The sequence below is a fragment of the Stylophora pistillata genome, chromosome 4 (genome assembly GCF_964205215.1).
Source record: "Stylophora pistillata chromosome 4, jaStyPist1.2, whole genome shotgun sequence".
NCBI classification, from domain to species: domain Eukaryota; kingdom Metazoa; phylum Cnidaria; class Anthozoa; order Scleractinia; family Pocilloporidae; genus Stylophora; species Stylophora pistillata.
The window spans coordinates 32,444,065-32,456,925 of NC_142522.1; the positions used below are offsets into that span (position 1 = coordinate 32,444,065).

Genomic DNA, 12,861 nt, shown 5'->3' on the forward strand with positions numbered 1-12,861 from the left:
GAAGGTACGACTTTTGTTTTTCGTTGAATCTGTAAGCCTTCTTTGTTACTCTGAGAGCCCAGCCTTCTTTCAGAGAAACACGAGAATCTTCCTTTCCCACAGTACACTGGGTATACCGACGCACTATCCTTTGCCCTTTGTAGTAAATCTGAGATTGAAGTGTAAAAGTGTTATCGTGTGGTTATCAGACCTTGAGTGAAGTTTTTGTTTTTTTCAGTCTTTGGTATATTTATGACAGCCCATTTAGGGTCTCATGTGATGCGTGTTTGCTGGGATCGGACGTCGGTTATGATAAATAGAAATAATTAACATTGGTACACTGAAATGCTTGTACAGAATGCTGTTCTCCCCCTGCATTCTCAGGAATTATTGATCAATATATACATATTATCTCTATATATATGAAAAACAACCATTGAATTGTTTAAGAGTCATTCAACAAACTGAGCAAGAGATTTCATAGTTTTCCTACAGCTGAGGTCCTAATTTCCATAATGGTGATCGATGTAAACAACCGTATGTACATTTTCGACACTGATTTTATTTTCTTTCTGCTCTCACGCAACTCTGAATGTATGATTTCCCTTTTACCTAATATCTTGTGACATAACAGCTAAAAATTTCCAAAATTAAAGTTGATTTCAAAACCTTTTTCTACCTGGCTGGGAATAATTAGATTAGCGTTTGTTTACACAACATATACCTTTGCTCGCTCAGGACACAAACATTTGTGGTATTTTCAAAAGGAAGCGTTCCGATTCAAAGCCTCAAATTTTACTCAGGTATTGAATAATGACATTTTATTACAAATATCTAGTTAAAAATTTAAAAAATTATGTACCAGGTATACTTTTATCGCGTTAAATTTTACCTATTTTTCGCCCCATGTACAGCACTTTTTGAGGGTGTTGCTTAAGGGACAAAAAAAAAAATCACAATATAGCTGTGTACGGAAAAATTAACATAACAAAAATGAATGGGAAGACTTTTCTCAAAACGTGTGAAGTTTGGTGTTAACTGAATTCATTTTAAGCCTTCAACGGAGCTTGGGTTTTGCAGTGAATTTTGGACAATTTGCCAGGCGGAAAACCGCACTTAAATCACGTTTACAAATTTTCCCAAATTTCTAAAAAATTAACACTCGTCGGAACTTTTAAACTCGATTTTTGAAAACAGTTTACCAAAGGGTATCGTTGAGCAAAATATGAGCAATTCACCAAAATGGTCGCTGACGGACGATTCTCGATCCTTACAGGCAGCCATTCTTAAGTCGGTTACGAGAATTTGGTGATAGATCAAGATAACAATCTATACCTGATAGGTTTGAGTATTCTCATTACCTGTTTGCTGAATAATGTATGGGATATTATAAGGAGAAGTTACATGTTAATCACTCCAGAGAGGAACTCGCTCAAGTTTCATCGAGTCTTGAATGCTTCCTCGAGGCAGCAGTTGTTTCAAGGACAGTTAAGCTCTGAGCAATAGTACTAGTTACCAATTCATGCAACAGAAACCGGGAAAAGTTGCGGCTGGTTCAACCACCACCAAGCTCGTTAACTTAATTTAACCAATTTTTATTTTAGTATTGCGTGACGTCATGGAAATACATGCTATGAACTTTGGACTCGCGATTTGTGCGTGATGATTTTCGCTCGAGGACGATGGTTTAGCTATTGTATGAAGTTAGTCGGTGTTTTTTTTTTTTTTTTTTGTTGTTGTTGTTGTTACGAATTATAACTGTTGAAAGTGGAATCAAAAGGATTTATCACCGGGGTATTAAAATTGTTATTTAGCTATAAGCTATGGGTTAAAATAACGGTCAAAGGTCTAAATTGTTGTAGCAACGATACGAAAAAAAAAGCCTTTGAGAGACCATTGATATCAAGTTCCCTTCTTTCAACTTTCAATTGTGAATGCACAATATCAGTGAACACCTCTTTCTTTAACAGAACAAATTTTAAATACTGGTCTTCAATAACACTATCTTTGGTTTTTATTATTGTTTAACGACAAAATAAACATATTTTTCCACAGAAAAATAGGTTTGTGATTGATAAAAAATAGAGAATTTTTTTTTTAAAACAAATTTCTTTAACTTACGTACAAAACAAATTTTTGTACAGCTTTAAATTTTACCATTTCACAATTGTGCACCCCTTCTTATTCATTTAGTTGTCTTTCTTGAACGAACACGATTCTGAAAAAGATAAATTAAACAATCAATTCGGGCAACTTTAACACAAGTGCTCCTTACTGAAAAGATGTCTCAGAAAACTGCAAGAACCAAGTACGACAAAGGCTACATATGAATTAACTAGGCCATTAAACAACAGTCTAAGTTTCGTGAAAACTTTAAAATTTCCTCCCACGTCGAAGTTTACACCGCCCGCCTAGATTAGCTCGCAATTTGCAGGCAGTGTTCATTGTAATTAATTGTTTTGCAAGACCTAATAAACTTATTTTTGTTGTTTGTAGTTCTAGACAACCTGTGACAATTATAGTACAAAGTGAAACCTATTTATTCTGATGTAATCCTAACATATCCTGCTCTTGAGAGAGCAGAAAATTTGATAGTTTGAATCAGTCATTCGTTCACTTTGCTCTCATACAAGCCATCACGTTTATCTTGATTTGTTCACGTAATTAAATCTTCGCCCTCTACAGTAACTATGGTAACTGACCTCTAATTTTCCCCTGGCACCGGATAAGACTTTCTGTGAGATGGATACTGGAACACAATGATATAAATTAACTTTTGGTTAAAAAATAATTAAAAAAAAAGGGGAAAAACAGCATGTTTTCGATTTAAGAATGGAAACAAGAAAGTGTGGTATTAGCAATCCATCAAAATTCCCCTTCCGGCACAGAAACAACCCTCCTGTTGCTCAACACGTAAGAGCCCTGTCAAGCAGATAGTTTTTTGATAATATGAATTACGCACGCATCTTCATTAGTTTTTTTTTTTTCTATAATCTGTCGAACGACAGATGCATAGAGTAACGTCAAGATTCACAACAATTAATCACATAAAATAAATAAATTCCGGAAACGGAAATCTCTTTAAAAAGCAAGCACGTTTATTCGAATGAAAAATAGTAACACGGTAAACTCAGAAAAAAACACCAACAACCTCGAAAATTGCGACTCAAACACTCACAACTAAAACTCGCACACGCGAAAATCATACGAAGTTTCAAAGGGCGCGCTAATCGCGTGCGTCACGCAAGTTCGCTAACGCTAAGCGTCTGACCTCCAATAGATCATGAGTAAGAGCCAAAAATGCGTGTAGAATTCAGCTTGTCATACAAAATCTGCTTGACGACAGGAAGTAGATTTTAATCACTCTTAAGTTATTAAAGGGTTAAAACGCGTGAACTATCCACGAACACCATTGTAAAGGAGCATTACAAAGATAATTATCTCTAAAGTGTCTTTTCCTGCGTTTTCGTAAAACTTAACTTGATAATTCATTTTCTTTTACTGTGGGCTCCGTGAGCTAAGAAAGGCTAGGTTCATGCGAAAATTTAAAAAGTCGCCGCTCGTTTCACAGTTTTTCCCCTCGAAAATCTCATTTATTTTCTGTGCGGTAGCACTTATGGTTGAATCACACGTCAGATGTGCAGTTTGTGAGTTAAGATGCCTGCCGATTAGGCTCAAATAGAGATGAAATACGACTTAAGTTTTCGCCTCCTTCGTCTTTACTTTTGGGTACACGACTAGTGACATTTTCACTTTGTTGGTACTTCGCACATCTCAAAAATGAAATTATGTCTTTATCAGGGGGGTGGGAGGATTTAAGAAGGAACTCTAAATAAGACGGTAAATATCTCACTAGATAGTATTAAATTTATCGTATACTTCATCAACATACCGACTTAAGTGTTTAATTTAACTTTTTTTTTTTAAGAAATGTCATTTTATTAGTAACTTGAGAGCAGGCACTCATCGGCGCCTCTCTGATCAAGGTTGTTTATGAAGGTTTAAAATGCTCTGGTCCTATTTATTCAACCCTTAATGGGTTTAAAACTTTAGTTATGAAGAATACCCTTCAACCAATAAAAAAAGAAAGTCTTGCTTTTCAACCGATCAGGTATAAAATCAAAAACGGAAGATTCTTTAAGACGACTTTCACCCGCATTTGAAACCATTAGTCTTCTTCACACGCTTGGAACCATAATCGCATTATACCCTCTGGGTACTCTTCCTTTTGCTCGATGGTCTAAACGAGTCTCACATGGGTTACGTTAAGCGATGGCCAGAATAAAAATCGCTGATTTAACTATGTCAAAGGAATTCTTAAACGAAACTAAGTTAAGCTCTATAGGCCATTCACAGATTCAAAGTAAATCAAGTTGTCGTTCATTCCAAAAGGACGCAACTCCCACGGTCAAACAAAGTTTGTGTCAGCAGTGAAGACCATAAGACTATATGTGTATTCTTTTGCACCTCCCCATACTCAAGTGGTCATAAATACTCACAGTGTTCAATAATCTCATCACGCGTGCTCTCCTTGACTTTATTTGTGGTCTGAAGAAACAGAAAAACCCGACATTTACTCAGATGGAGTTTAAAAATGCTTCAGACAGTTGATGGAGAAAAAGCCAACACTTTTACATCAGACATAACCTATCAAATCTTAATCAGTTTATTTGTGCGCGAGATTTTTTTCTTAATAACTTCAAGTTCTGTCTTTGGTCACTTGACAACTTTCCATTAGGAACAAATGATCGACGGAACAACAAACAAACAAAAATACACCGACAAGAAAGAAACAAAAACTCTAAACTAAGTTCTCTCACGTTACTAAACCTTTCCCAGCGCGAGGAGAGTAAAGCACCGTGACGAACTCCTTTGTTACTTAGGTGGCGTAAAATTCAATCGAAACTGGCCAGTCAGACGCAACACGAGTCAGCCAAACACTTTCGACCAATGATGAGTTCATCTAAATTAATATTTCGTGCTGAACATGTTAGTTTTTTTTTATATGATTTGTTACGTTATGGTGTTACGTGGTTAGATTTTAGAGCAATCGCAAGGTTCAGAGGTGTTGTGATATGTTAATGCCAACTTAATTGAGAAGCATGAGCAGTTAGGATATTACAATTGTTACCATGGATTAGAGGACAGTAGAACTCTCGAGTTATCAACGCTGGACAGGAAGAGAAAAAGAATTCAGACAGAAAATTGAACACATGACACGAGGCAAAGAGAACAAAACCAACAGTTGGTTAGGGATTTATGTTCAAGTTAATCACGATTACTAATCGATCGTTTAAAGTTACAGTTCAATTGTTACTAAAAAGTCGTTTCAGGGGAGTGAGTCAGTAATTTTAGACATGTCATGCAGTTTACTTTTATCTGTTAGCGTCCAGCTTGATAGAATTACTGGGATAACGATCAGTTTGCAGCAAGACGTATTCCCTGAGCACATTCAGGTTAAAAGTTTGAGCACAGAGACAGAGAGAAAAAAAAGACTAATGCAGGGTGGAGTAAAATACAATTTTACCCTTGAACCTCCACGAGCGATCAATTTTGAATTCCACTTAATTAAGGGCAGATGACTAAAATAGTGTATCTGTTGAACCAATTATTCTCGTACTTCAAAGAAAAGACAGACAGTCATAAAGGATCAGTGATATTTCAAGAGCAAGTTAAAGAAATAGTTAGATTGGTGCAAGAAAGCTGTGTAAAAAATAACGATGAAACCCTGTCCTGTTACGTCACGTGGACAGTGGCTTACCTCTAGTCTTTCACACGCTCGTTTAATTATATCTTCTTGGATAAGAAGTCGACGTCTTAATTTTCCAATTTCGAAATTAAGACTTTCATTCTACAGAGATAGGAAAAAAAACACAAAATCAAAAAATCAAAAATAGAAGTACAGCAAACAGAGTTATCATTGAACTATTACAGTAAAAGGCAAGAAGCGGTTGCTAAAGAAAGGAAAGCCACGCATTTAGAGGCAAAAACAATAAATTTAAACTTAATCGATGTTGGAACACAGCACGGAAAACTTGCGCTATAAAGGTCGGCAACTCAAGGCATAAAATCGCAAGGCAGCACAAACTCATTTCAATTTTGTTGAACACGCTGAGATCTCGCGTCTTATTTTCTGTCGCTGTGGCTTCCTTTAAGAAATAAATAGCCTTACCTCTTTATCAGCATCTTCTGAATCACTGTGTGTACGCTGACAGGAAGTTTCGACATGCAACACCTTCAACAGCGCCTTGCATTGTAAAATAATTCTCAAAATATTTTCAATATAAGGCAGAACCTCGGTCTGTGGAGATAAAAAAATATATATATTAGGAACATAGACCATTAAATCCAGCCTTTATGTGACACAAAACAAACTACCTGCGAGGTTGATATGACGCTATTGTAGGCCTCAGTTGCAACCTTGTTGATTGAGTTTAACTTCTCCTCAAGCTGATTCAAAACTTGTGGCTTCTCGGTACAAATTGTACCATTTTCAAGGTCTACAAGACAAAAGAGTTCGAGGCTTACCCATAAAAAGCTGCAACAAGATAGCACACGATGACACAAGTATATACAGTCAAAACAAAATGGTTATTTCTCAGACGCTCTACCTCTTCCAGACTCAACAGTACTTCTACTCTCCCCTCCCTTCCCCTCGGAGAAGTGCAACTGTCGCATGACTGTGACTTGAGATCTGCTAGGAGACTGGGACGGTGAACTGGTAGGCCGGCTAAGTTGCTCTTCAAGTCTAAGCCGCAATGCATTGTTGGTTTCAATGCTTTTCTCCAGCTGGATTCGGAGGCTTCGGATTTCAGCCAATAACATCGACAGGGCGTCTTGCTGGGACTCACTGTTAGGACTTCTAGGTCCCTCACTGCCATAACTTTGCCCTAAGGAAATGTCAGAGATCGGTTTATCAGCCAATTTTCACCACTTTCATAAATGGCTGCCGGATTAATATTCTTTTGTTTAAATTTAAATTAGCCTTTCTGGCCTCGTTCTCCAGTACAAAATTCAAAAGAATACATTATCTCAAGCGAGGCCAGATAGGCTAATTTAAATTTAAACAAAAGAATATTAATCCGGCAGCCATCTTTGAAAGTGGTCATTGGACCAAGCAGATGCAAAACTAAAGCCAATCGCGACTAAGAAAGCCGCGTTTTCCTGCTTCTCGGGCTGTTACTGCCAGACCTTTTCTGGCTTCTAACGCTAAGTGGCTGCTGGCAATAGAGAGGCCCTAGAATATAGTTAAGAACATTCGAAGCCAAGGGAGGTATCATGTTGCTTAGTGGTCGAGTGGCAGCTCAAGCACGAAAACCGAGAGTTCAGTTTGCCTTTGGAAGGCCATGAAAAGAAACTTTGCCATGATTGATAGACAAACACCACGATACATGGGGTTAAAAATGAAACGATTAAAGGAAATCAGAATCATAGAATTAGTATGAAATAGTTCCAAGATTGCCCCAGGGCTCAAACGGTCTTGTCAACTTTGTCAACATACATACCGTCTGTCTGTACTTCGATGTTCTTGCCTTCGTAAGAAAGTTTGTAGAGCTTCTCGTAAACACTCAATTCTTTTCTAAGGTTTTCAGCAACTTTGGTGCTCTCCAACATCTGTTGGCGGAGAAGATCGAGTTGCTCTTTGTCCCTGCATAAACAAAAAGAAGTTAACCATGATCAGCTTTTAACACTAACAGCGAGATAATTTAAGGTTTGTCCAAAGGCCATAACCGGCGCGTAGCACCATTTCATTTATAATTAGTTATAGTTAGTTGCTTTATCTAACACTCAGTGGATTCTTCTTTATTTCTTGCTTGATTTTCTTATTACAACTTATCGCTATGGGGACTAACTCAGACCTCAACTCTCGACTCTATTCAATTCAATTCTAATTGAATATGCCGTTCACCAGCTTATAAAGGCGACACTACTAGGCTAGCAATCTTCTTGCAACGTTGTCGCTCTATCTCAACCAGCAAATCACGTTAAGTTACGTGCAACAGTTCCTGCACACTAAGTATGCGCTCTCGATTTGTTTACGCTTTACAAAATGACTTCCTGAGTAAAATTTCCTATTTTTGCGGTTAAGATCGGCCAAAACAGAAACAAGATTGATAATATAAAAATTATAATTAACTTTTTGGCAGAATTAAAATTATACTTGATAAACTATTTTATCTCAGAAGGAAAAGATAACTATTACTCTACTTGCAAAGTAAGACCGCCATTGAAATAGAAAACTGTCAACTGCTCATTTTTTTTAACTGAATAGCAAATAAATGTTATTTCCATTCATTTTCTTAACACTTAAATAAGTCTAAACTTTATGAAAATTGTTGCTAGATTTCAATTTTGTCTTTTAACAATAACCCTGCTCTCATTAAAAATTGTCCAGGTCTAACGTGAGCCTGGTCCCCACCAGCAGTGCTTATCCTGATGCGTCCGTGTCATGAACTGACTTTGAGCAATTCCTTAACCCTTAACTGATAAAATGCCAGTTCATCACACGTCCCCTTCCCTCCCCGCCCACCTATCTCTTTCCCCCCCCCCCCCTCTCTCTCTCTCTCTCTCTCTCCTCATTAAAATTCATCAAGTTTCCCTTTCAATTCACCAGGACCAATGACCCGTATTCGATATCATGTTTGGAAGCGCACAAGAGAGACTTGACCGAGTTCTACGAACCGAAGCTCATTGATAAACCTTCAAATCGAGGCTTACAAGGAAACCTTCAAATCAAGGCTTACTGAGAAACTTTGAAATCAGGGGTTCACTGGTAAACATTAAAATCGAGGCTTGCTAGTTAACGTTCTGCAGGAGATGAAAAAAAAAAAAAAAAACTACGCGAAGTTTCTCTATAACGGTTTGAATCTGGATCGCTTGGTCCGGACCATTGACCCACCGCGTTCAGTTTTCTCATGATAAGGTGTGTAACTTGTGTAGAATATTTTCAAAACAGTAACCAAAGACTTACCGTGTTTGCTCTCGCTTTAATCCATCGATGGTTCGCTTTAACTTCTCATTGGCTCGATCTTTTTCAACTAACTCAGTCCGCAGAGAGTCATTCTCGCGAATCAAAATAATCTGATCAGGACCACTCGCTGCACTACCGTCATCTGTCCCCTCGGATAATCGCATCTCCAGCTGCGCCCGCAATGCGTCGTTGGTGCGAATACTATCCTCTAAGCGCAAGCGCAATTCGCGCATTTCAGCCATGAACCCGGCCAAAAGGTCGTCCATGGTGGATCTTTTTTGGCTCGTGGCTTGCGTTTCGGTGGATTGATTGTGTAATCTGGAGAACATGTCGTTCTCGTTCCTTAGTGTCTCGTTCAATTTTTCACTGTCTTTCAGTTTGCTCTTCAGCAGATGATTTTCTCCCAGAAGCACTCTGTTCATTTGCTGAAGCTTCTCATTGGCCTCAAACAAAGAATTAGATTGCGGTGAACTCTCCCGGGTACCCTGGAAGAAAACTTAGGGGTTAAACTTCGAATAGCTCCCCCCCCCCAAAAAAAAAGATTACCTGTAACAAGTTAACTACAATTATTTCACGGAGCTTAAATTCAAATATGGTGGAACCGTTCTTCTGGTGCTCCTATACTCAGGGGACAAGGTTCCCACTACATGCGAAAATTCTAGTGCTCAATGGGTATAACATAACATACTTGACTGAAAGATCATTTACGTATATATTGTGTTTAAAATAAGACCATAAACTAAACTCAAATTTGAGTTGTGTCCACAATGATCAGAAAGAGTGCGGGTGTCTCATCTCATCACATCACCTCGACCAAACCTGGAGGGAAACTCAAGCGAGAACCGAAAGCACCCAATAGGGGAGGGGAAGGGGGCGAGAGTTGGACAACTACGTCGGTAAATGTCTTATCAAGTGACCTTTAGCTCCACTTACCCGAAGTGAAGCCGCCGCTGCCAAACGTGGACTGGTTTGCGTTTCTACAAAACGTCGGGAAGGCGATGAAAATGGAGACAGTGCTATGGACTGCATCTCAGGTTTGGATTTAAGTCTCAGCTGTAATGTCTCGATAACCTTATCTTTCTCTTGCAGTTCATGCTGCAATCTAAAGAACAAAACAGGTGTTGCTTAATATCATGCGCGCGGCATGGCGGTTCAGATGTGTTGTTGACATCCTCTACATCAGCAGTACATGTTTATTCGTTGAGATTGGGAACTGAAGTGAAAACGCTAGTAAATAACCAAGGTTGAAGGGACACGGATTGTGGTCACTTCAGTAAGAATACGAGAAACAGATGGCAAATATTCACAAATTCATCAGTTGGGGGTCATTGTAAGGATTCAACACCAAATTCTCAGCACATGAAAAACAAAACTTAATTTGTTTACTTAGAGCTGCCGCTCTTACACTCAAGAGTTGAAGATTAACATTTTCTACTACCACTTATTAATCCTACCGTAACTATCATTTTCAGTCGAGTGAGGCGCAACGGAGGTTTGACGACCAAAAAAAATCGCGTTCTTGTTACGGGAAAATGGCTCCTTTACCAGTGGTAACGGGCCTTTACGTTTGACAGTTGGTGACGCACAGCACTCAAGATTCGGTTACAATTGAAATCGAGGGAAGTTTGCCTGGCCTATAACAACATCGTTATTTAAGGGTCAAAACCCTTTCAAGAAATTCTCTCCGCGCTTCACTTAACTGACAACCGTAACATGGACAAATGAGGGAACACATTCTCACTTTTCAATTTGGGATTTCATCTTGGCGGAGTGATTTAGGTGCTCAGACAGCTGTTTACCAAGCTGATCATTCATCATTTTGGCCTCCCTCAGTTCACGCTGTACTCTGCCAACTTCCTCTGCAGATTTCCTCGTCTCTTTGAGCTGATCTGTGAGTGTTTTATTCAAACGCTGAGCATCTCTTAGTTCTTTCTGCATTTTAACCGCATCTGCCCTAACCCCTTTTATTTTGGAAAACGATTCGTTGAATTCCCGTATCTGCGACCCTAACGATTCATTTATTTGGGTGGCATTTTGCAGTTCGTGCCTCAGTCGGTCAACTTCGTCCTCCGATCGGGCACTTTCGTGAAGCTGTCGCTGAAGATCTTCGTTCTTCTGTAAGGATTCGTCGAGCTGTAGCCGAAGTTCCAGGACTCCATCCGAAGTCCTTGATCTGTCACGGTTCTTTTCCCTTTCATTTTCAAGAGCCTTTTTAAGTTCTTCGTTTGTTTTGATACCTGTTAGATATTCCTCGCGAAGTCTCTGGATTTCAGCCATTTCTCTTTCTTTCGCTTTAGAATTTTCAATATCTCTTGATGCCTCCTGTAAAATGGAACAAGTATGGAAAGGTTAGTTCTTCAATCAGGTATAAAAATGGACAAAAATCATACTCAATAAATTAAACTAAAAAATTAAAACGAACTTCAAAATGAGAGAATATTGGGAAACACAAAAGCACTGTGTACCAAAAAATGCACATGTACAGATATTTTTTTCGTAATGTGGAAGAGTCAATACAGGAAGTGAAGCTATGAGGCATTAATGAACGTTTTTATTTTTGTGCAACTGAAACTACTAAGTAAGTGTTAAGAGATGTCGTTTAACGACTTATATGAAAAAAAAAAAAAATGCGGTGAACTTCTGATCACCTTGTGAGGACAAGAGTGTTAAGCGCGTATCAAATGCAAAATATGCGCTTGGGCGTTGGAGGTAAGAACATACTAAACCATACGAAACAAAAAATCCATACAATCAAATGCCATGCACACGCCCATGAAGCGCCGCAGAGGAAACTCAGTTCTCTATACCAAAAACATCTAAACTACCATATCAAAACTTTTATAAATAAATTGGTTTATAAGTCAGCTGTGCGTTTGGAGTTCACTAAAGGGGTTAGAACCGTTGTCATATACGCCTTGAACAACTCTAAAGGATCTCTCGTGCTCCCCATACTTCTTCTCTCGATGGACGCTTATATCTTTGTATCTCAATGTATTTAGGACTTCTGCGATATTAGAAAACAACGTAAATATGCAAACTAATAGAGTACCTATTTTCAAATATCCCATCTCCTGGGAGGCAAACAAGTTAGTTATTTACAAAGCGCAGAGGAGAAGTTGAAAACGTGGTGTTCACGCTAGTGACGGAAGACAAAAACTGAACCTGGCAACTCCAGTTTTGAAATCCAGCGCCCAAAACCAACTTAAACGCCTTCAACAGCTAATTAAAACCCAATCATAGATAAACTATGCAAAACAGGTTCTTCTGTGGGTCTCAGGTTGCACGGAATCTTTTAAAACTCCGATCCACTGAAACCGGAGGCGTTTGTGTAAAAAGGGGCTTACGTAATGAGAACGCGGATAAACAAATCGTTTAATGAGCAAAACAATGGCTCTGCACGTGCGATTTAAACATTTTAAAATTTACTCAGTTGTCCTCTGCAAAACAGCAACGTAAAACTATCAAATGTTATGTATTCTGACGACACAAGCCCCGCAAGGTATTTTTTTTACGTTTCTTTGTTCGTTTCCTTCATATTCTTCGTCCTAGACGAGGCATGACGCGGTTTAAGACGGCTAGGACATGGAGCCACTCGAGCGACTCTTACCATTCTCATTGCACATACATACTTGCTGTTTGTTTAATTTGTTTAAAATATTTTCTCGGCGTCGCCATTTGATTGCTTAAGGTCCCAAATAAAAAGGTTTGGACAGCCAGATTTCTCGTCAGCCGTTCTGTCGGCATACCAAAAATTTTAATTCTACAAGCGAACGTTCGAGCCAGAGGACACAATTTTGCATGTTTAGAACGGTACTGTATTTTAGCATGAACATCTCCTTTAACGTTTCAAGTTTCTCCGCGGATGTAGCGTGATTCACCCAACGAATCCAGTAACACTGCAATGGCGAGTA

At 38.7% G+C, this 12,861-nt stretch overlaps 1 protein-coding gene across 4 annotated transcripts in view; it reads right to left on the minus strand.

Annotated features, from left to right (window-relative positions):
• Positions 1-1,970: 1,970 nt before the first annotated feature.
• The window catches only part of LOC111324495 (uncharacterized), a 48,674-nt gene continuing 37,783 nt past the window's right edge, over positions 1,971-12,861 (minus strand). For 3 of the 4 annotated variants that reach the window (XM_022928062.2, XM_088757093.1, XM_022928061.2), the window contains exons 47-57: positions 10,692-11,272; positions 9,884-10,052; positions 8,951-9,435; positions 7,485-7,627; positions 6,591-6,869; positions 6,358-6,479; positions 6,152-6,280; positions 5,741-5,830; positions 4,479-4,527; positions 2,682-2,728; positions 1,971-2,197 (exon numbers count right to left, since the gene is read on the minus strand). In XM_022928062.2, coding sequence (XP_022783797.2) covers positions 2,165-2,197; positions 2,682-2,728; positions 4,479-4,527; positions 5,741-5,830; positions 6,152-6,280; positions 6,358-6,479; positions 6,591-6,869; positions 7,485-7,627; positions 8,951-9,435; positions 9,884-10,052; positions 10,692-11,272 — 2,127 coding nt within the window. In that variant the 3' untranslated portion in view covers positions 1,971-2,164. The remainder of the gene's footprint in view (positions 2,198-2,681; positions 2,729-4,478; positions 4,528-5,740; positions 5,831-6,151; positions 6,281-6,357; positions 6,480-6,590; positions 6,870-7,484; positions 7,628-8,950; positions 9,436-9,883; positions 10,053-10,691; positions 11,273-12,861) is intronic. The other variant, XM_022928064.2, reaches the window with a different exon arrangement.